Here is a 24,841-nt window from a genome sequence, read left to right on the forward strand (position 1 = left end):
ATGCCTTCACCCCACAGGGACAGAATTTTGGCTGGAGTCACTGTTGTGTAGTGACTGTGACCCTTTGGGTGCTGTGTATTTGGCAGCTCCTCAGGCTCAAAGCAGGTAAGATTTATAAATTATTTTGTAATTTAAATAAATGGGGTAAATTATTCTACCCCATTTGAACTCTCTGTGATCTTTTTCCTTTCCTTAAATGTTTAAGCATGACTGCTGAAAAATTATTACATCCATGTTGCACACTTTGAGGAGGAAATATTTTTCTTCTTACAACAATGTTTAAAGAAGTACCCCAAACTTTGTATGCTGCTGTAAAACAGATGAGGATGACAAGCAATCTCTGGAGTGTTTTCATTGGAACATGTGTACACTGCTCATGACTCCTTTTGATATAAATTTGAGAAATGTCTTGACATTTTCTCACCCTTTTGGTAGAAATTTGATTTGTTTTTCAAAAGAGATAAATAAACCTCTAACTAGTCTAGTAAATTGTATCTTAAAAAGGAAATATTTACTTTGCAGATGCTTGTATGTTTGCATCCATATTGCACCTGTTCATGTTTCCATTGCAACTTGTATTGTGGAAATATTTATTGAAAGCATACCAGAGAGTTGCATTTTCTATATCTGAAAATCAAGTCAATGTACTCTTGTAAAACATTTCTGTGTGCAAACTTGGAGCAGAAAGCTCCTCAGTGTTTCCTCATTAAAATACTCACTACACTGAAGTGTCACAAAACTATGCATGGACCTATATTTAAAATTCTTTGAAAGAACCAAGTAATCCTGGCTGCTTGTCCAGTAAAGAGCCAGACATGATTTAAGACCAAGAAGCCTGAAGAAAAGTTTATATGAGGATTCATTAGGTTACATTTACTTCAAGAGATTTATCAGATGTTTGTAGGGATTGAATATTCCCAAACCCAAGAGAGGACAGAAAAGTAAACAGTGATTATTTAACATCACTGTTAAACTATTACTGTCAGTAATAATCTACCTTTGTTAAAATCAGTATATGCTCAGACCCTTTTTTCACCTGATGGAGCCAAACCCAGATGAGAAGGGAGTTGTCTTAGTGCAGCCCAGGGATCCCTCTGCTTGTGCCTAACCCAGCTGCAGGCAAATGAGCTGCTAAGGAAGGAATTTAAACTGCAGCTCCTTCAGGGGTGGAAAATACCTCCATGCCCATCTGGTGCATTGCTTGCCGTGCATAGTGGTAGAGTTTCCTCTTTATTCAGACTTCAATCACAACTATTAGCATCAACAGTTCCCACGATGCTTGATTAAAACTCCCTCAGCAGTTCATGGTGACCTGGTAATATGTAAGGATCTAATAATTTTAGTTTAGAAATATATACAGCCAACAATCAGTGGCATTCTTGACATGATTAATGTCTGCAAAAATTAAAAGACAAAGAAGATGTTTTCTGAATCTTAAAATAAAACCAGAAGAACCTCATGATTTTAAGCCTGTTACCACATGTGTAATAGGTGTGACTGCCTAAGTCAGCTCAGGAATTTGCATTTGTGAAAGACAGATTTCTCTCTGAAACAAAAAAAGACTCATGAGACCTTGAACAGTAAGCTAATAAAAGTTACCAGGCAGCTCTAATAGAGGCACAGTTTTGCCTGGCATTAGCGGGTTCTGAGAGTGTCACGCTGTTACAGAGGAACTCTTTCAGGGAATGCAAAGGTAAGGCTGGTGTCCTTTGCTGTCACCTGCCCTTTGCTGCATGGGCTTCACAGCAGCTCTGTCTGCACCTCCAGGGGTGAATGCTGAACTTTTTACCCCACAGCTGCCTGCTTTTCTGCTTTATTGCTTCCAAAGGAGAGTCAGCCCTGTCTTCCTTTTCACCTTTCTCTTTCCTTGCCCTCCTTTGCAGACCATCACCAGCCTTGCCCCAGCTGTCTGCAGAGGCAGCTCCAGCACTGCTCCCACCTGAGGCTGTCCCAGACTCTGCTCCTCAGCAGGCACCAGGATCCAGGCATTGGCAGGGCAGCCCTGCTCCCTCCCTGCTTTTGGGATCCTTGGTCCCAGATGTGGCCCTGCCTGGCCCGGCTGCTTCGGCTACATGCTCACCAAGCAAGGCCAGTGCCCTGGGGGTTCCCAAGCTCCCAGTCCAGAGCAGGGAGGTGGCTGAGCCCCAGGGTGACTCATGTGCCACATGTGCCACATGTGCCACACTGAGTGCCAGGCTGGTGGGACAGTGCAGGAGCAACAACGCCGTGATCGGACACCCGGCTCCCACAGATCCAGAGCTTCTCCACAGCTGCTTAGGGCTGCACAAATCTGGGCCACACAAATCTCAGTTGCTGGAGGAGATTTCCTTTCCTTCCTGTAAGATTTCCAGTGGAGAGACAATGTGTTTTGAAAAGCTGATGGCTGGGACAGACATTACCTAGCTACACTTAGATGTTATTGCACTGTCATCAGAGACATCTGGCTGCAGTGGAGCTGAGACAGCCTGAAACACAACTGCTAAATCGCAATAACATGAGCAAAAGCTGAGCAAAGAGTTCCAAGAATAGAATTACCCCTGCCACGTGGCACAGCCCTTATAGTTTGCAATAATCTTCCAGTTATATGAATTCCATTAAAGAGTAAGAAGTTAAGCAATCTCTTTAGTTCAGTGAGAACATTAGAAATATACAGTGGCACGTGTTCCTGGCAGTGCTGTTTACTTCTGAATGCTCTGGCTTTGCTCTGTTTGTCAGTTTGTCTCAAAACACAGGCATTAAAATGTCAGATCAAATGGCAGTCCTCAAATCCAGTTTTCCGCATTATTTGAAACCATACACCCAGTGCATAGGTGTGCAATTTCCACTGTGACCCTTATTGGAAAGGATTCCAACTCCATCCTTCATTTAGGGACCTGGTGAGATTGGCTGGGAGCAAACCTTGCTCTGTGGAGATCTCTCAGCTCTTGGATCCTTCTTTCCAAGACTGAGGTCTGCCCACCCCTTCCCTGTTGATATTTCTGCAGCAGAATGCCCCTTTAGCAATTCCAAATTTGCCAGTGTCTTTTTAAAAAAGCCTTAAGATTTTCACAGCTTCGTCTGAAATATCATAATACACAGGAAATACCACAATACATTCAGAAATTTCTAAGATCTGCAACTTCTCTGCTATTGCTTAGACTGTATTTTTTTTCCCCTGAAGCTGTGGCAGCCAGTTAAATGACTACTTCAAAGAAAACCCACTATTTCTGCCCAAAGACAGAATAAAAATCATCACCTGTCCTGAAGTGGGTATAGAAGCTATGGCTGAGTTTGGGGCATGGGGTTTTCCTGTTTTATCCTATAATGCCTGTCTTAAATCATGGCATCCTTATCTGATCCTTGGATGTGTGACTATCCATATCCTTATTATTGTGCCAGGCCCTTCAGCACTAGGAATCTGTGGCTTTGTTTTGCCTTCTTGGTCCTGTGAATTCCTGCAAAAGTAATTTGGGTGTTTCATGGACTTAACAGTTTGAGCTTTTGGTAGACTGGAGAAACACTGACACTCCTGGTCATTCAGCACCGGCACACAATTGCTCCCACCTATATTGTTTTGGGAAAGCAAATTCATGTTTGGAAGCTTTGACCCCACATTCATGTCTTTGGTTTTAGGGGCAAGTGACCGAGTATATGGGTGAGATTATGTGTCATATCTATATTTTTAGCTGAGGCTTCAAAAATACCATGTTTCTTTCTTTCCTTCATCAAATTAAATAGATACATTATTTTATATAACTGTTGATGAAGATATATATATATATATATATATATAGACATGCCTTGATTCTTTTTTTGCACAGCACTACAAAAACCATGGAATCTCCTGTCCATGTGCTTCTGTCTCCACAGAGGCAGCTCTGGGGATGGAGCCTGTCTGTGCCCAGAGGAGTGGGTGGGATGTCTTTGTCATAAAGGTCAGTACAAGCCAGGCAGTGCAGGCAGCTGGACCATTTCTGGGAACACCTCCATTATGGGAGATGCCTGACCTGTCCTGTGCTGAGATCTGCTCAGCAGGGTCAGATCCGCAAGCAGTGCCATGGCTCTTCCTGCTTGGTGAGGCTGTATTTCTTACCCACCTCAAAGGAATAATACATCTGGGGAAGAAATTACAGATTTTGACAATCTGTGACTGTTTCTAGCCAATTTGGTCTTTGTTTGAATTCCCCTGTTTGAAGATCACAGTGACATGAAAATCTGATTCAGGTCTCAGTGACCAGTGTTGCTGTGTCTGGATGTGCCCTGTGTTTGAGGACACCATCCACCTCAGCACCCTGTAGGACAATGCCTGCCTTCAGCCCCAGCTGCCACTGGCACTGGTCTGGGATGAGTCAAATTTCCTACACCTGGAATAGATAGCACTGTCCTGCTTGACTCCCATTTCAGTCCCCTCTGCCACAGCATGGCATCTATGACTGCCCTGTGCTGGGAGGCTGCAGGATCTTCAGGGCTGGAAAAATCTCCAGCTCCTTTTTTCCAACAGCCTGCAACATGGCCAGTATGGCACACAAATACAGCATCATGTGTCAGCTGGGCTTTGTCAAATGATGTGACACGTTTGGTCAGAAGGATGTCAAAATACCTGCAGTGTACCCAGGAAAATATTCTTGGTGAGGACTGCTAGGTAGATGGAAAGTTCAGGTCTTCCATATTATTTTCCTTATGACAGGATGGGCAGCACATCCAGCAGACATTGCTAGATTGGATGAGCTCATGATTGATTGATGTTGGTATGTTGGGGGACAGAAGACAGATAATGGACTTTGGGCCTGGTTAACATAAGAGATTTGATAGCAGGATGCCTAGGCAAAAGTGAGCAGAACTTTGAAAATCAGACCTAGATTGCAAGAAGATTCAATCAGACTGGTTTACCAGCAAAAGAAAATCTTATTAAACTCTGCAAGCAAGAGATGTTGTTCTATGCATAAGTTTGTGTATGTGATTTTTAACCTAATCATCATAATACACATTACTAGGCTCCCTAAAATAGTATATAAGCATTTGTATCCCACAATAAATCAGATTCTGATCACTGAATCAGTCTTCTCCATCTCTCTCCAACATCAGCAATTGGAACATTTGGTCAAAATGTTTCAGAGAAGTTGGCTTAAATAAAATAATCATGGCTGAGATTTCAGCACTGAAAACAAAGCATTATGATGATTCTGTAATTTCTTTTGGTCACTGCTCTAGTGTTCTGCATTTGATTTGCAGTGAATTGCCTTAAAATAGATTTTAATAGCTATAATTGTTAAAATACATGAGGTACGAATGTTTGGACAGGCATGATTAATTTGAAATCATAACAAAAATTACTGAAATTACAAACCCTCAATTTTACTCTGTTTTCCTGAGGAAAGTTTATACTGTCCATCTGTCTGTTGTTCCACTTTCTTGGCACCTTCTTTAGCTTGCTGACCAGTTTCAACTAAATTTACTAGGTGGTTACACATCTTAAAGGTCTCAAAATCTTATGAGTTTTGCACATTTCACTAGCTGGGTACAAAAGACCAAGCCTATAATTATCTCAAAGAGGAAAAGGAAAGGAGACTTATGCTACCAGTGAGGAGGTTGAGTCCAGTCAATCCAGTCCAGTCACTAAGATGCATAAACTATCCATGACATTTATCTCCTCTCCGCCAGCTAACAAAATGGAGATGTATGTTTTATGTGCTGAAAATATAAAGATGGATCTAAGAGGTGAGAGGGGCTGAGGTGTGATGGAGCATGAAGAGCATGGGATCACATGCTAAAGGGGTTGAGGAGGCTGGAAGAAAGGGCAGTCAGGAGCTGGGAGTATGGAGGAGGTGATCAGTTTATTGCCAGGAAAAGAGAGCATGGCATGCAGTGTAGACAACTTTTGTAACCCAATTACTTTTGTTCCAACAATGCTGAAAAAATTTCCACTTGCTCATAGTTCATTGCTTTTCTACATTATGTCATGGCTATTATCTTTCACAAATCATAACAAAGGGCCTGGTTTTATTTCTGTGGTTTGTTCTGTTTGGGTCTTTTTTTGTTTGCTTTGGTTTTATTTTGTTTTGTTTTAATCTGGAGGGATCTTAATGACATTAAAATATTTGAAATAATTTGGGATTTGCATCAGTGGGAAAATTTTATTTCAGATGGACTCTCCTTTCTAAGTCTGAAACCAAGGAGTATAAGCATGTAAAGCAGCCCAAAGCACTTTCAGATCAAGACTTGAATAACTAGAAAGAAAAAAAAAAAAGCTTGTATGAATGCATATGTGTTCATAACAACTTACTCTTGGCTTTCACCCCTCAGAGGGACAGCAGGATCATCACAAGGGTATTCAAATCCATGGGTCTAGAGAGGATTCATTCAAGACCTGGCTGATGCCCCTGTGGGCTCCTGTCACCTGTGGTGTTGAAGAGAGGCCACAGAGAACTGCAAGAAGGTTCATATTGTGCTCACCTTTAAGAAAGGCAAGAAGGAGATCTGGGGTAACCATAAGCCAGTCAGGCACACCTCAGGTGCTAGAAGCATTTTGGAACATTTCCTCTTGAAGTTACTCCCATGCATATGGGAGACCAGAAGACCATCAGGAGCAGCATGGATTTACACGTAGGACCAATCTGACTCTCTGCCACATGAAATTACTGCATGTAGACAACAGAAGAGTAACAAGATGTAAAACACTTTGATTTATAGATGCCCTCAACACCATGTCCCTCAGTGTTCTTGTTTGGTAGGTGAAGACACGTGTTGGGTGAATGAACAACCTGCTGGGCTGAAAGTTAACTCAACAGGCAAGCCCGAAGGGAACAGGCAATCAGGGGCTTGATCAGGATGTTGTAAAAGCAGAGCCACTGGTCAATAGCAGGGCAGAACCTTTCAGTGCCTTCATCCACAGCCTGGGCTGTGGACAGACAAGAGGGCTTGCTGGTCCTCTCACAAGTGCACCCATGAAACTGAGCCTGGGGTCGGGCAGAGGCATTGCTGACACAGTGAAGAAGTGCAGAAGGACTTGAGAAAGCTGAAGACCATTCCAAGAGAAACCTCACAGTGTCCAAGAGGAATAAGTGCTGATCTCCATGCCAGGGACGTTGGTACAGAGCAGGAACTTGCTGGCTGAGGAGCAGGCATGCTGGAAACTGGCTGGGAATTACAGCAGATGCCAAGTTCAATATGAGCCAGCAGTGTGTGGTTCTCTGCAAACAAGGTGGAAGAGCAGCTGTGTTATGTGGAGGGAGACAGATTGATGGACACTCTTACCCTGCCCTTCCTGGTCCTGGTGAGGCACCACTGGGAAATACAAACTTAGTTTTGCCACCTGCAAGCCAGGTTAGCGAGACTTAGGGAAGCTGGAGAGGGTTCAGGAGGGTGCAGTGAGGTCAGTGAGGAGCTTTGGACAGGTGGCCTGCAGGAAGAGTGGGAAAGAGCTGAACTTGTTCACTGTGATGAAGAGGAGACTGAGCTCAGGGCTAACAGAGCCTTCAGCTGAGAGGGAGCTGCAAAGACCATAAACCCAAACCCTCTCACTAACACCAGAGGTAAAGCAAGACACAGAGTCATAAACTGCAGTTTGAGACACTGAGATTGAGTATGAAGAGAAATGCTTGGATTCAGAAAGGTATCATGTCACTGCAGCACATCTCCTAGTGAGGCTGTGGAGCCTCTTATTGGCCTAGATGCCCTCCAGAAGTTCCTTCCACCACATTTTTGAGACAATGTCATGGTTTGACACTGGCACAATGCCTGTGCACTGTCCTGCTAACCACCTTCTGGCAAGCAAGGCTCGGGTATGGTGCTGTAAGGCAGACCTCATCTTTGCAGCATCATGCATCCTTATTTTTTGGTAATAATTGTGTAGAAGGAAAGTGTCATGGTATAGTGGGAAACCGAGGCCCTGTAGAAAACAAGATCCACAGAAAGTTAAGTAATTTGACATGAAAGCCCATTCCAGAACTCAGACAACACTCCAGGTTTCCTAAGCCCCCTCAGGACCCTGACCATAAATATGCTTTGAGTCAGTCCTGCTAATGGGACATAGTCAGCTGAAATGTGGTCTGAATTAGCAAAAGTTAGCAAAAACAGGATGTTGCAAGTCTTAAGATGAAGCAAAAACTTTCTGCCTGTCTGCTGCAATATTTTTTCCAAGTGTTTGCAGCTTTGTGAGGTAAATTTGTGTTAAGTTATAGCAGTAAGGTACATGAGAATGTAGCAGGCTGCTCTTTTGGATCAGGCCAGGGTTTACCATGCTGCCTTTGGATGGAGCCAGTACCAGCTGTGGGGTCTGGGTGCTCAGCCTGTCCCAGCACAGCAGACAGCAGGGCAGAAATGTCCTGCACCAAAAGCCAAATCAAGCCCATCATGGTTTAGAGTCACCAAAGAACTGCTCCCCATTTACTGTTCAAAAGTCTGTAATTTTGTCCCCTGCTGTATTCTGTGGCATTAGGTTACCAAGTCTGATTTCTGTCTGGGTATTAGATAGCAAAGATGAGGCTTCATAATATTTTTCAAATTTTCTAGGACTAAAACAGTGAAAATAGAAGAGATGGCAAAAAGTAGGAGCTTTTAAGACTTCACTCACTTTAAAAATATCACTTGTGGCAGCTTAGAAGCTTGGGTTTAGATAAGATTAACCTAACTGCTTTTATTTCATTTAGGGGCAAAAGATTCAATGAGCTTCTCTTGTCTCAGTACTATTTCATTTTTGAAAACTGATCCTTATGCTAAAAATATTTCATCTTGAAATATATTCTTTTTTTCTTTCTGTGCAGTTAATTTCTGTGCCTACAGTACTAAGGCTGAGCATTTTTGAAAATAATATAAAACCCCTATTTTTGAACAGATGATAGTGAGTAAATATGGCCACTCCTAAAAGGAATGTGCACCTGATACTCTGACTGGTATGTGTTTCTTTCCTTTTGCTCCCATTTCCCAAAGGCAGATGTAAGGTTTGTGAAAGATGTTACCAGATGAGAGGTCTGTGTTTGAAGCCAGAGCTCTGTAGCTCAGGCAGCAGGAGCACAAACTTTTCTGCAAGGCTTTCTGCCCCAAATGCAGAGAATTTCAGGTACACATGCTGAGATGGATCTGGGGCTGGGAGGAGAGTCTGTTAATAGTAAAACAATCTGTTTATATCCTACTATTTAGCATTAGGATTCAGGATGCTTTCCATCGGCTGTGGTTCCATGAAGTGCCTCAGCTTTCAGAGACCTTGTAGAGGAGTCAGTGCTGCACAGCTGCTGCTCCACATGTCCTGTGCATCTCTTTCATAACAAATATACTCTGTTTTTCAGGACATGGTAAAAAGTCTTTCTGACAGCTCAGAGCTGATGCCAGTGCTTCCCAATTAAAAAATGTATTTCTGCAGCTCAAACATAACAAAAGCCTGACTTGGACATAAAGAATATCAGCCCCTGTGACAGGACAGTGTACACGAATGTAAACACATGTAATGTTCTGAAACATTACAAATGTAATGTTCTGAAAAGAACAATAAATAGTTAAATAATAGATGGTCACTTGTAACACTGAAAGACAAAATTTTGCAAACAAATAGAAAATAACACTGGATAGGGTGTCACAGACACAGAACAGTTTTAAGTCCCAGTGAGGTCATGTGAATGTGTGAGAACTTCTATACTAAATGCATATCTTTCTGCTTTTAGAAAATTACAGGTAACACTTCAATAGAAATCCAGATGTGCTCCAGAGAAAGGAAAATTCCTACTTTAAAGCCTCCCCACATTCTGAATTCTAATGAAAATCTGGACTCCTTACCATCACAGGTAATCTTAAATTACTACTTAAACAGTTTCTGAGATTGTGCACTGACCTGGGGGAAAAAAAAAATATGGGGAGTGGGAATAGAAAATTGGGGCAGGAAATATATCTCATGTTCCTCAAAACTTTGCAGAAAGCAAAATAAATGAGCAAAGCCTTTTTCCAGTGGCATTCTTGGCATGTGTCTGCTTTGCAGATGGCCTGAATTTCCAACGGTGATGATTTTATTTTGCTTGGGTTTGCCTGAACACAGCATCCCATTCCACATTTCTTAACTGGCCTGCAAGTTCCTCAGCCAGGTTTGTAGTTCTCAGCAAATGCCTCTGAGCAGAGGCGATGCTGACCCAGGGTACCAAACCAGTGAAAAGGGAGAAGACTGGCAGGAGGATGACACTGACACCAACATGCTCAGAAGGATTAAGAGTGAAGTCTTTCCATTCTCTCAATATTTTTGTCCATCAAGAATCTAAATTCAAACTCTCTTGCATGAATGCCATCTATAAAATCCATAAAATCCATAACTCCCTAAGTCTAGCTCTAAGGCTTAGCCTTGCTGTATCTGCAAAACATGCAGAGCTGAACATGAGTAAGCACATTACAGTGACTGCTTCCCTTCTGCTGCTTCTGTGTTTCACTTCCTTATCACTAGTCCCAACTGGAAAAAAAAAAAGAAAAAAAAGAAAAAAAAGAACCCACCAGGTACAGTCTGTTAAATAAGAGAAGTCCTTTCCTCGTGCACTTTTGCTTGACTTCTGTACCTTCAACCCAATGCTTCATCTGCTTGGATTCTTTCCTGAGAAACCCCTGAGCTCAATATTGCATTTTTCTAGTACATAACCTTCACTAAACGGTTCAAAGCAATATATAATATTACAAGTAGCTATTTCCAGTGCCAGTAAGGTGTGACACATGGTTTTTCTGCTGCCATCAGTAATGTGTGGGTTTCTTGGGAGCTGTGATGTCAGGCTGCCATCTAGTGAGCTGAGGGCAGCTTGGGGAGCTGGGGAATGGGAGCAGGAGGTGTGCATGCTGGTGATCCAGAGCCCAGGTTTAAAAGGATTTGATTACTTTTAAATAGAACTGCTTATTTTGAATCCAAGGTCATGCTAGAAGTTGGAAGCAAGAACGTGTCACTGTCATATTTTACGGAAAAATCCCTTTGCCAGGATTTCTTCTCCTGGGAAGCTGAGAAGCCTCAGAGAAGAATGAAAACAGTGATTATCTGATTGCTTCTCCTGTGTTTTGCTGCTTTGGAATGAGGTTGGAGATTGTTTATCCAACAGATGGTTGAATTGTTTTTACTCAATGACCAATGGGTGCCAAGCTGTGTCGGGACTCTGAGGAGTCAGTCACGCGTTTTTCATTAGTATCTTGTTAAGCCTTCTGTCTGTATCCTTTCTCTATTGTTTTGTATAGTTTTAGTATAGCATTCTTTAATAGAATATCATAAAATAATAAATTAGCCTTCTAAGAACATGGAGCCAGATTCATCATTCCTCCTTTGTCCTGGGGACCCAACAAATACCACAAACAGTGAACACAGGTGTTCATGATGTACTGTTGGTCAATTGTGCACATGCAGATGTTTTCAAGTCAAATAATATTATCTCCAGTAATTATAAATGCAAATTTCCTTCCTTCCTATGCAAGACATGCACTTTTCTTCCCTAAATACCTGCCAAGTTTTATCAATGCTTCAAAGCTGCATGATAGAATTAATCTTGATTTTGATAGCTTCCCAACATAAATAATTTGAGAACAATTCAGTTACTGAAGCAATTCAGTAGAGTTATTAATTGATGGGATTAAAAACCAGATGACTTGACCTGATGACTGGCAGATTTTCTATCTCTTATTGTTATCTAGCTATACCTTCATCTATTATATGAAGGTACAGCTAGATGCCTCAACTTGGTTTTGTTTTTAGACTTTAAAGATGCTACAGACATTTAATCTCTATTCATTCAGTGCTAACTAACTCAAACTGGATCCAACCGGTGCTTATAGCAATTCATATTGGTACCTCCAGCAGCAGAATATTGTATTGGTTGTTTTTATTTTTTTTTTTTACATTTATTCCAAGCTAACACTGTATAATGTACTGAAGTGAGGAGCATGTCCTCAGTGCAGGTTATAAGCCCTGTGTTGAGAGGCATGATTGTTCCAGAGGATATTTCTCAAGTTCCTTTGATGGCCTTTCAACAAATCCTGTTGTGGTTATTTAAGGAACAACGAAAGGTGCAGAGAAGTTTATAGACTCAGAACTCAGTGACCCCAAGACAAAGGCGAGATCCTGCTGCTACTTCAAGGCAAGGTGGGGAGAACAATGGGGCCAGGCTGTTCTTCAAGGTATGCAGTTTTAGGATGAGTGCCCACAGAGTCAAGGGGCAATAAAGGAAATTCCATTTAGATAGAGAATATTTTCCCCCTTAACACTGTTCAAACACAAGCAGTTTTCCAAGGGAGGTTGGGGATATTCAAAGTGATTCCCTGAGCAGCTTGGTTTCAGCCCCTGTTGGGCATGGGGACCTCCAGGGCTCCCTTCCAACCCAAGATGCTCCAAGAATTCATGAAAACAATCTTTAGGGAGAATTTGTAAACACTTGGCATCAACATAAACATTTTAGATGGCCAATTATTTGTATTTTTTTATTTTTATTTTATTACTTGTATATTTTTATTTTGTGTGAGAATGCTATGAAGTGGTGACTTTTTTGCCTTTCGTCTTTTTGTTTCTGTTAAATGACATTTTCCTCACAGGTTGAAACTGTGAGCTCCAGGGAGGTTTAAGTTATTGCAAGTAACACTCAAATCCTCACCTCCATGATAGGCCAGCTGACCTGACAGAACATCACTGCTGCAGATTAGGAAAAAGCCAAATGTATCAGAAGACTTTCAGGTGAGTCTTATTAGGATGAAAATAAGACTTGTGGGGCTTAATATTTGCAATATCAATTCTGTTCCCCCCTCCACCAGCAGAAAAGACACTGTTCTGTCTCTTAACTGTACATAACACTACAAACAAATGCATTAATTTTGTCATTTAGCAGAATTATTTAAGCATCCTTGAGCATGTACTTGTGGAATCACCCTTGGGTCTGTTCTCAGAGCTGAGTGTAACCTTATCAGCTGTTTAGATGTACATCAGAAATTTTAATGTTTAAGTTAATAATTATATCTCTACTAACTAAATTAATAAAAATGTGGCTTTATGAACCCATTGGCACAAAGTTTGTGCTCCCTTGAATGCCTTCTTTTACTTTTTTACTTTGTTGTGTACTTTCAAGCAATGCTTGTTAAGTGTTCTTACTTTGCCCATTCAGTGTGTAGCACATGGGGTGATTTACTCAACTACATTTGAATATTGCCATTTTTCTGCTTGATTCAGGCATCTGGGGCAGTAATGGCTACAGTGAGTCAAATCTTGGATGCCAACAAACAGAATTCATCCACAATACTCTTGTGAATGCTACAACCAGGTAACTTGAGCTTTTGCCATTTTCTTTAGATGCAAGTCAACAGCATTTCCCCTTCTGGTTCAGGATGAAAGCAGTTCATGAACAAGTTTGCCATTCAACTCCAATGTGCAATTCCCAATTTACACCAATGTAAGCATTGCTGGATTCTTCTGCTTTAGAGAAAAGATGGGAATAGGAAATGAGGAGCACTACCCACTGGAGAACCAAATCAGACAGGAAGCTCAGAAACTGAACCTGTAGCTGAATAATAACAAATAATGATAAGTTTTATCCCACTCATTATTTTGATGCAACCTCATGAAAGCAATGGAGGAATTTTCTTTCACTGGTAACATCTCACAGCCCAATGCTGCAATCCAGTCTGCTCCACTGAAATTAAGCTCCTCTGTGATTCTGTTTTTGGCATAGAGAAGTAAGTCCTGTGTGTTGTTTGATTTAGCTAGACAGAATGAACACATTTATGAATTATAAATCCTAACTCATACACTGCTAATTGTTGCAGATACAGCACTGGGAAAGTATCCTGGGAAAAACAGAAATACAGGAAATACGGGAAAATGCTCCTGGGTTTATTGGTGACCTCAGTACTGAAGTTCAGATACTGTTCAACATTTTAAGTAAGCCCTTTCTTCTTTCGAAAACTGCAGCTGGGAAAATTTTTAATGAATATTCACTGAAAATCTCCTTTGGGGGAAAAAAAACCCTTAGCCGGTTGGTTTTTATGTATGCTGATGCTTGGTACAAGAAATGCAAACATCAAATGAGCTGGAGAATCTTATTTATAGAAGAATGCAAGCATACATCTAATGGCCAGAATACTTTTGGTGTCTGTGACTTTTTCAGTTGTTTTATTTTCTAAAATTGAGGGTGTGCTGAATCTTTGACCATAACTCTACCAACACTGAGATCAAGAACAAGTACATACTTACTTTTTCCTGAAATCTGAAGACATGAACCATTTCAACTAAAATTCCTTTTATTGTCAGGTGTCAGTTAGGACATCCCCATCCTAACACCTGTAAATTGCATTACTCACTTGGGATTTTTCCAGATGTCCATTACTTACATTCTGCAGTGCTTGGAGGATAAGTTGGAATTGACCAGGAGAAAAAGAAAGAAAATAAAACTGTAGTTCTTCAAATATGCGCATTTCTCTGTCATCACAAGAGTTTCACGCTGGGCACCTGAAACCAGCAGACTTGTCCTCAGTCTCTCATGGTAGTGTCAGTAACACTGAGAAATCACAGCAGTATAACAAAGGTGAGGTTAGTAGAGCACTTAGACATCATAATGATGAACATAATTTGAATACAAGCCCATAGGGAAATGAATAATTCAGTTCTCTCACCAGAGTTAGAAAAAGTTGTGAAGAGATAAACCAAGTAACCTCACACAGCCAGCACTGACAACAAAAATCAATTAATAACTCATTAACTGGTCACTGCCATTTCTGTTCTCTCTTTCAGAAAACAATACTGTGGAAAAACAGTATAATCATGTAATCAAACCTTTATCATCATGCCAGTATAACATAACACTCCCCTCAAGGCAGATAGGTATTGAATGCAGTTTGTCTTAAAAGAAGTCCCAACAGATTTCTTCAAGTGCACATTTGTGATATTTTGTAGAAATACAGTTACATTAGTCTCACCTGATGATCAGATTAGAGAGAGATCAAATCAGTCTCTCTTGATCTTAAGTCAAAAGCATAACACCAATAAAAAAACCTATTATATAATCTAGGATTTTGCTTCCTCACTTAAGCTACAATTCAGATGAGTGATTTAAATCACCTAGGTGAACTCTAATTTGGTAGAAGTGTGAAAAAACCCCAACCAGTCAAAAAGTGAGATCTGAAGGCAAAAATTCAGGCAGTCTCTTATCTTCTGACTTTGCACTAACAGTAAATGTCCCTGGTGTGGCTATTTCTTATTTAGTGTTATTAAAAGTCTGGCCATTTTGACTGTGTGTATATATTAAGATTTAGGATATTATTTCTCTCATTTACCAGTATTTTCCCCCAGAAAGGATACTGAGAGAAGGGTAATAATTATTTTCACACTCCACCTCAGCAAAAATTGAAGATCTCTCTTAACATTCATAGGAATAGCAGGTGTTCTCAATTACTTATATGGATTCTGAGAAAAATCTAAACAAAAATCTGTAAATGCTGAATGTGTGCATGAGCATAGTGCAGGCTTCTTGTGTTTAGATCAAGTGGCATAGAAAATATTCTTCAACTTCTGTATGTAACAGCTGATACTGCTGACTCTGTGCTGCTAAACTAGGACATTTGTGAGCAAAAGTGTATTCCATAAAATGCCATAGGAATACCAGAGGGGATTTGTCTTGGGGTGCATTAGTCCTATATCAAGAATGAAAAAAACCAGGTCTATGGAGGACAGTGTTTCTCTCCAGAAGACAGCCAAAATTTTGGAAAACAAGAAAAAAGTCAACATGACTTGGCTAATACACATATTAATATGGGAAATGTTAATTTTTCATGCTCTCTTTTAACTCCCACTCCTAGATAAAACCATTTTGTCCTTTGACTTCCTCCACCAGGAACTGATGCCAGATGTTACTGCTTTCCTGCAGATAATGATCTCATGTGAGTGTCCATTTGCCAATCCCCCTGAATTTTTAGATAATATGTATTCAAATTTGTCATGGTTTCTCCAGAAAACAGTAATTGGCTTCTTCTTACAATATTTAACAAAGTTTTTAAGCTCAAACACATACATATGACAGATCAGTAATCATCACCATACAACTGTACAGCTAAGTGATCCACGAAATGTGTCATTTCTAAGGAAATTACTGAAACTTTTTTGCTCCTATATTTTTTCATAATCTTTGATTGAACTATTGAATACCATGAATGGTTGTGTTCATTTCTTATTTGCACTCCAAGCTGTTTGTTGCTCATTAAAAGTAGTTCGAATTGCTGTACCCTGCAGAAGCATGTTTGAAAATGTCTGCATGCCATTTGGTGTGTGAGTGCATGAGCACCACTGTGCTGCAGCAGGGGAGGGAAGGGCCACTCCATTTGTCATTGTTTGCTTCCTATTCCAGTGTGGATTCAGCTCTGGTTGGCAGTAACAGTGCTACCAAAACCTGAAAGCTGTTGTTTGGCTTACACATAATTCAACTGGCAGTGCTTTAATGCTTACTCATTAGGAAGCCTGAATCCTGATCCTTGGATAATTCACAGGAATTGGTACTTTCACTGGCAATCTTGTCTGAGAAAGGCACATAAAGTAAGTTTAAAATGCCAAATTATGCTGTTATTGATATAATTCACAAGGTTTATGGAACCCATATATTGCTTAGTAGCTGTCAGCTCCCCTTTCAAAATCAAATCACAATTCACACTGTTTGCTGGTGCTTATCTCTATATCTCTGTAGCCACTTTTTTTCCTTGCAATCCCCATCCCTGGTATGACACATCTGAGCTGCAGCTGTGTGCTCATGCCTGTGTCTTTTGGGATTACACTGTAAACCATGCAGGTGTAATCACACCACTAATTTTGCTGTTCTGATGGTAGGGCATTGTCCTTTCTTCAGTGGGAAGAGTCTGAGGCTGTTTAATTTTTTTTTTGTTTGGTTGATTGTTTCTAAGATCAGCATGGCAACACAAGGGCATAGGTGCACTCAAGCTAGAATGCACAGGAGTTTAGAGTGTCCCCATGTACTTGTTTCTGCCCTGTGGCACATCTGGCAAATTGAGCAAGCTGTGCCCAAGCTGCTGAACAGCCAAATGTGTTGGCAAGTCCTGGCTCCCTCTGACAGGAGCTGTGCCTGTGCCCAGCTGCTGGTGCAGCCCCTCAGCAGGGAAGGGCTGGCCTGATTCATTCCCCTGCTCAGCCTTTGCAGCCTCCAGCTCTGTCGCTCCCAGGTGAGGGGTTGTCCAAAGGCTGAAGTGTCCCCAGGTGGACAGCAGAGCTTCCTGGAGTCTGGGCTAGCTGTGGCACTGCCTTGTGCTGGGTCAACAGCTCGGAGGATTTAGCATTAACTACTCCCTCTGCTTATATGTTTATAAAAGCCTTGCTCTGTAAATATTAAGCATTCAACCATAAAGTTTTATACATTGCCCTCCTTTACCAACAAGGCTATTTAGGAATGACTGCCCGGTTCTGATGTTTGTTATTCCTTCAGTATTTATTTCAGCTTCTCTAAACAAAACACACCCTGGATAAAATCACATATTGTGGTCACTAATTTCAGTGTGCCAGCATTTCAGAGTGCATTTTTACTGTCTTCACAGAACAGCATTTCCAAATTTGTACTATTTACTTGGTTCTGAATTTCCCTTTGTGTTATGCATGTCTTTTTTGCATAAACTGACTACATTCTAAATAAGATTCCCATCTGTTTATGCAAAGGCAACAGCATTTTCTGTTTCACTGAATACATTTACATTTACTTGTTGCTTTATTGTCACTAAACAAACATAGACTGGTTTCAATTTATAATTATTTGTGATATCTTACCTTAGACCAAGAAGTCAAAATTCAGAATGCTCACCAGTATGAAAAGCTAAAAGCTGCTTTGTAAAGTCTGTGTCACCTTGCATTTTACTATGAATAATTTAATCTGCTATTTTGATGAATATTTGATATTGTTAAATCTCTTGTTGGTGTTTTTCACAAGCTTCTCTAGTTTTGGGGTCTAGAATAATTCTGTGGGACCTAAAAATTCTGGCAATAGTCATAACTTTACTGAAACATTCTTGCTCCTACGTGCAACCAGAAACAGAAGCTTCAAAAGAAATGTATCTCATCTCCTATAACTGATACAATTGGTTTTCTAGGCATTTCAGATAAAATATAAATATGAAAAGCTTTTGGATTGTATTTCTTATATTGGTGTTGGATTGTCCATGGCTGGTCTGGTAATTATCATTTTGTTTCAAATACTCACTAGGTAAGAAGGAAGCTGCAAGTATTTTACACTAAGTTACAACATTTTGTTCTGTATGTAATTTGAGGAAAACAATTAAAAGCAGCCAGTTTAGAACATATTGCAATATTATTAATTAGCAAATACTATTTTCAAAAATAGCTAAACCACACTGCGTGGCTTGGCACTTGCTGACACCTCTGTTACTCCCCTGGTCAGGCACAGACAACAGAGACCCAGAGCACACAGGTCTGTGATACACATTGAGCTTTTCAGTTCACTATCTCAATTCTAGGCTTTAAAAATGTGTCACAGTGTTCCATCAACAGTGTGACCTCCCCCCATACTCTGGTATTACAATGTGTAAACAGTTATCTCTTTCCTAGGCAGTAGCTAGCTTGTGCTACTGTTTAATTGTGAACAACTTAATACAAACACAATTGCAGCAAATTTTCTTGATGGACATGCCTGTGATTAATGTTGTCCTGTGAATCCCCTCTGAACAATACGGGAAGTCATGCCAGCAGAGCTGAAGTTATAATAGATTAATGCCTGTTGTTCATCCTGCTTGCACTAATGCAGATTTGGAGCAATTCCATCAAGGTTCATATTTTTAAGACTCTAGGTGCTTCCAGCCTCTGCCTTTTAAATGTATTTATTTATGATAATGTTATATATATATATATATATATATATATATATATATATACATATATATATAAAAATATAAAAAAATACACATTTATATATATGTGTACATGCACTATATATAATGCCAAGGGAGGTGGTGGAATCACTGTCCCCAGAGGTGTTTAAGGAAAGAGAGGACATGGCACTCAGTGCCAGGGTCCAGCTGACATGGTGGTGTTTGGTCATAGGCTGGACTCAATGATCTTGGAAGCCTTTTCCAACCTAATGGATTCTGTGATTCAGAGATAGGACAAAGTTTGGAAGTGGAGGTTTATTATTCTATTGAACTCTGGAGAATGGTTAGAAATACTTGTTTTATGCTAACTTGCTTCTTAACACTGATGAAAAAGATCCCAAAAAGAGCAGAAAGAGAAAAAAATACATCCCAAATTGTTGTCAGTCAAGGCCTAGTCCTAAAAAGTGCTGGATATTCTCTGTTCTAGTCAAAGTCAGACAAAACTAATGGATTTGTTAAGCTGTCTGAGAGTAATGTTGGTGTGATTCTGCAAATAACTGTTTTAGTTTCTGTCTGTATTACAGTTTCTCCTCTCTAACTTGCTTTTAATATAAATGAAAATGAGAAACTATTTGAGAATTTTTCTCATTTTTCTCTTCTTTTTTTCTCCTAAACATGTTTCTACCAATAGGAAAACTCAAAACTTATCTGTAAAGTGGATGTTAGTGAGTCTCTGCTTTTCTATTCTCATTTTTAACATCATCTCTGGAATTGAAAACCAAACTTTCAGAAAGTGCAGCAATGATACCACCAGATGCTACCAGCAATACCTTCCTTATGATGCCACCAGCACCACCTTACCTCTGACAGGATGGAAACTCCCACGGACTCCTGGTGCAGAGTTGTGGCTGTCCTGCTGCACTGTTTCTTGTTGGCAGCATTCCTGTGGTCAGCACTCAGCTCTGCACTGCTGTACTTATTGCTGCTCAGAGCCACAAAGCCACTGCCTGGATGTTTCCTTGTAACCATGTCATTAATCAAGTGGGGTAAGATTTGAAGTTGTCCATGTGGCAAATTTTACAGTACAGAGTACATTCAGGGAGAGTTGTAAAGATAGGAGAGCAGCAGAGAGCAAGTAGAATCAGTGTCCCTGGGTTAGTGCCACGTGATTTAATAATCTCCTTTTCCTGCTCACATTACTGGTATAACCTGAGCTTGTTTTCATTGACCTGATAAAACACTGAAACTGATAGCCTGGCCACTGGCACAGCAGCACAGGCCTGTTGGGTGCAGGAGAAACTTTCACAGTAATCAAGCATTCAACAATCTGTTTCTGCCAACTAAATAAAAAATCTTTCAGTCATGGTGATCGCATATGTGGACTTAAATTCCTCATTTAGTGATTCCCAGCCAGAGCTTTGAATACATCCAAAAGCAATGAGTGCCTGATATTATTTTTCATACATTATTTTTAATACATTATTTATTAATAAGAAAAGAACACATTCTAAAGTCAGTACAGTAGTTGGAAGCAACACTGAAAACCAAAAGGAAACTTTCAGAGAATGTTTCAGAGAATGTTTCATTTTCTCTTTTGGAGAACTTACCCAGACAATGGGAAAATTCAGACAGATGCTCATAAGGTAAAGTGAAAATCTCAGCCTGTTTCAAGAAACTTTTCTAATACAGTGTACAGGGGCACCAGTATTTTCCATGTTGTGCATTCAGCTTTTGAATTGTATTGTTTCTGATGGCACTCACCAAGAAGTTTTCAACCCTTACTGTTCCATTATTATGTCTTGCATTTGTAGAGGCAATTCCTTGGAAACATTTGGAATTTGGACTGCACATGCAAACCAGAAAAAGTGCAGCAAATGCTGCCTGGCTACATGGCAACGTGCTCCCTCCATAGGTATTTGAATGACAGCTCAGCATTATGTTCTTCTGTGTGTCCTGTGACAAGTTACACACATCCAAACCACAATGATTCTGACTCACTGCTTTTGGATCTCTTTTGAGACCACAGGCAGTGCATAGCAATCTGCAAGGTCTCTACTAGGGATGAAGAAGGAAAAGACTTTCAGGAGCATGTTTATTACCAGGATAAAAACTTTTGCATGATGTTTCTCCCCATGAGATGTGCTGCCTAGTGTGAACTGGCAGGCAGGAGGTGCAGAAGACAAGAAGTGAAGCAAAGGGATTGAGGAGGCAAACCTGACAGCCAAGCTTCTTGCAGGGCAAAAGTTACACTCTGCATCAATCTGGTATGAAATGCAAAGGTGTTTGATACAATGTTCCTAAACTAGTTTCTCTCTGCTGACCAGAATGTGGGGTTGCACAGTTGTGATAAGGGAGGCCACTACAGCCCAGGAGGGGCTTGCTCTGTCACCACAGATGTTGGCTCAGGAAGCTCTGCTGAAGTTCTTTGCTGGCAAAAATCTGCAAGCCGTGTCTATGAGCTGTCCTCAGAAAAATAATGCTCACAACCCTCAGTCCTGCCTTTTGTTTAGGCTACAGAAAACCCTTTTAACTTAGCACAAGGCATGTGAAACATAGATCTTAAAATCTATGGAACCCAGGAGGTAATAAGCTATTTGTGTGGAAGGGAGGCATGCCTGTGCAACCAAACAATAAATTGCTAATGTCTCATTTATTAATTAGGAATCCCTGCCATAGTTGTTGCAATAACACTGCAGCTACTGACAGAGAAGGAAAAGCTCTAAACTACCAACAGGAAGAATTTTAAGTCCACATATAATTAAAACACTTGCTATCCCATGCCTTTTGTGATGGCTTATTATAAATACAATTCTAGGTGTATTGTTGTGTCCTGGATTGCCAAGAAAATTGTATTCTATTTGCCATCTGTGTGGCAATTGTCTTCTGTTCTGTGGGCAGTTTTCCTTATCTCTTCCACAACCACTCCTCCCTCAGGAGAGGACATCTGCTGATAACAGGCTATTGAATGTCACTGCATGACTGATAAGAACTACAGCATCCTGTTGTGACATGCTCTGCCAGAGGGAGGAGCCAAGGGTTCCTACCCAGATATAATCTGGAGATTCTGGAACACCAGCACAGCTTCTCCACTGGATTCCCAGAGGAACAGCTGCCTCTTCCACTGGATCTTCAGAGGAACACTACACCCTTTTCTACAGGATCCCTGCTCCAGCAGAACCACACCTGCCACTCCAGGACTGCAGCCACAATTACGACTGGACTGCTACCAACATCCTGACCAACAGGGTGTCAGGTTGTGTTCTGACTCTGTCACTGTTGTTTTTACTTTACTGCATTGCTTATTTTATATTTTTATTTTCTTCCCTAATAAAGAACTGCTATTCCTGCTCCCATATTTTTTTGCCAGAGAGCCTCTTAATTTAAAATTTATAGCAATTTGGAGGGAGGAGGTTTACATTTTCCATTTCAGGGGAGGCGCCTGCCTTCCTTAGCAGACACCTGTCTTTCCAAACCAAGACATGTTGCTGTACTATTTTGTACTCCTAAGTACTCAAAAGAAATAAAACTCTTTACTCAACCTAGATATTCACTAGAAAGAAACACATTTTCTCCTTACTTAGGATCTAGGGTACTGGATCTACATCATGGTGGTCATGTTTTTGCAAATTTATTCCTCAGTCTCTTGTCACCAGCTCAGACCTTCTTGTCACAAACTCGTATTTTTGACACAATTTTTTATTTTAAAGAAATGTATACTTTCAGCAGGCAGAAAATTAATTCCATTTGTTACAATGGGTCAGACTTTATTCAAGTGCATATCAATGAACATATTCAGACTTTTGTCCCCCTTTTTGGATTGCAGCATCACTCAACTTCAATGACAGTTATTCCCAATTTAAACCCTTAAAAGTGAGAGAAGAGCAGATCCAATCAACTGAGAATGATGAATTTCTCAGCACAGCCAAACACCACTCCAGTTCTCAAGCAGCATGAAGCAGATTTACTTGCTCAGTTTTACATCACCACTCCATGTATTGTCACAGGCTGTATGTCACAAGCTCTCAGTGTACACTGGATTATTTAAAAAAGGATTGCTTTCATTTTATTAATTCCATGGGAGTGATCAATTCAACAAAATTTTGTACCTTTTCTTCATTTCTTTAAATACAATTTTCATGGACAGCTACTTCTTTTGTTGAAAATTAAGTGCATTTGGATGAATTTATAAGCACTCTAAAAAACTTATAATAGCTGGCATGCTTATTTTCAATTGCCTTGATAAACCTCAGTTTTAAAACTAAAAACAGATACATACAAGCTGCATACTCCAGACATAGATTAGTCTGATAAATTTGGTTACATTTATTTTTCTGGATTTCTTCTCCAAATGATACATCAAACAAATGTAGGGAAGTGTATCTTCTCAACTCACTTTAATTATACCTTTTTGCAATATAGCCCTGAATAAATAGAAAGTTTGAAACTCAGATATTAAATGGTATAGAGAAAGATTGAATAAATTTTTGTGCCTGCTTCAAGGAATAAAAAGGATTCATTAATGAAAAATATGATCAGCACTATCTCTATAGTGGTAGTGCTCGGGATCACCTGGATGATTGGTTACCTCATGTTAATAAGCAATGAAAAAACAAGTCTTGCTTTCAGCTTTCAGTTTTGTGTTTTCAATGCTAGCAATTCTGAGACTAATAATTGAGATTTAAAAACAAAAATTGGACTTATTTGTTCTACAGCTTGATATAGGGTGGGAACTTGTTAAAGAGCAGTTATAGAGATTCAGATTTTTCTTCAGAAATGGATGCTGTTGTCACACACAAAACTCTTACTCTTGTACAAATGAAGGTGGGATTTTATTTCAAGGTCGGCACTGAAAAGACTATTCTGTCTGGGTGGCTTCTCTTACACCAAACCATATATAAAATAATATTCAGAAAGAATAGCAGGAAAAAATTCCTCTGCAATAGAAGTTGGAAAGAGTCCCAGAGTAGTGACAAGAGCTTCATGGCTTGAGGCCTTTCACAGTGATACTGAAAAAAGCCTTCAGGAAAGTTTCTGCCTCTTCTTTCCCTCCAGAGCCCTGCTGGATTCTTGGCCTTGTATTCCTATAAATGAATCCCTTCATATAAGGCATATGAAGTGCTTGGAGTAATAGATTCTTCATTATTATGCCCCTGGCTACTTTCTATAAAAGAGCTAATTAGAAATATGTGAAAATCCACCCATCCCCGCACATTAAGTTGTTTATTGTCAGTTTGATCTACTGAAAACAGAGTGCCTGTACACCAGTGACAATCAGATCTGCAAACTCTGTGCAAAAAGTCCTGAGGTGATCACACCACCCTGATGGACAGATTATGCCCAGGACTTAAAACTGAAGTCATGAGCAGGAAACAGATCCATTTATTTAAAAACATGAGTCTTCTTTTTTTTTTTCCTGACTCAAGATTCTCCTTGAAATGAGAATTTAGAAAACCAGTATAGAAATGTTAAAGTCTTTATTCACTTTGTCTGAATCTGACTGAAGTGCTGATATGGCACATCACATTTAATGCTTGTGGCATCCTCAGCCAGGTCTTATCTTCATCCTATCCAGATGAGAGTAATAACATGATCCTGAGACAGGCTCCTGACACATGCTGACTAATCCATTACAATGTGCAATTGAGGCATCTGTAGTTGGGAATCACCTACATGGATTCATTTTCCTCTTGAAAGTACTTATTTCAAGTTATTGATGTAATTGTTAGCAGTTACCAAAAATCATTTTATGGTTGCTTTTTGAATCAAGTCACATTGACTAATCTTTTCTGGTTTTAACAGCAAAATAAGTCCACACTTTCATTTCCTCTACAGGAACTCCTGATTTGCATTCTGTTCACTTTCAGAACGTCATTCTTCAAGACAAAGTTTTCAAAGTGTTCCCATTTTCCAGGTACCACTGTATCTGCATAAAAAACCATAAAATATTTCAAAATCACAGCCTGAAAAACATTCAGAGAAAACTTTCAGATCAACCCAGACTTTTTCAGACAATATTTCTTTGTCCACCTTCCCTAACTGGAACTGCAAACCTGCAAATCCATGA

General features: G+C 40.1%; 1 protein-coding gene across 1 annotated transcript; it reads left to right on the plus strand.

The window, feature by feature from the left end:
• Window positions 1–24,841, plus strand: ADGRG7 (adhesion G protein-coupled receptor G7). Its single transcript, XM_059493919.1, is given in 25 exon segments — window positions 1–37; window positions 40–105; window positions 8,802–8,870; window positions 9,646–9,755; window positions 11,617–11,641; window positions 11,977–12,099; window positions 12,542–12,608; window positions 12,610–12,649; window positions 13,139–13,184; window positions 13,187–13,229; window positions 13,293–13,336; window positions 13,534–13,645; window positions 13,749–13,846; window positions 15,760–15,840; window positions 16,638–16,730; window positions 16,733–16,773; window positions 18,043–18,155; window positions 19,469–19,629; window positions 19,632–19,823; window positions 21,439–21,468; window positions 21,471–21,519; window positions 22,587–22,658; window positions 23,278–23,432; window positions 24,608–24,677; window positions 24,679–24,841. Coding segments are annotated over 25 exon segments (2,100 nt in total).

The sequence above is a fragment of the Ammospiza nelsoni genome, chromosome 2 (assembly GCF_027579445.1).
Source record: "Ammospiza nelsoni isolate bAmmNel1 chromosome 2, bAmmNel1.pri, whole genome shotgun sequence".
Classification (NCBI taxonomy): Eukaryota; Metazoa; Chordata; class Aves; order Passeriformes; family Passerellidae; genus Ammospiza; species Ammospiza nelsoni.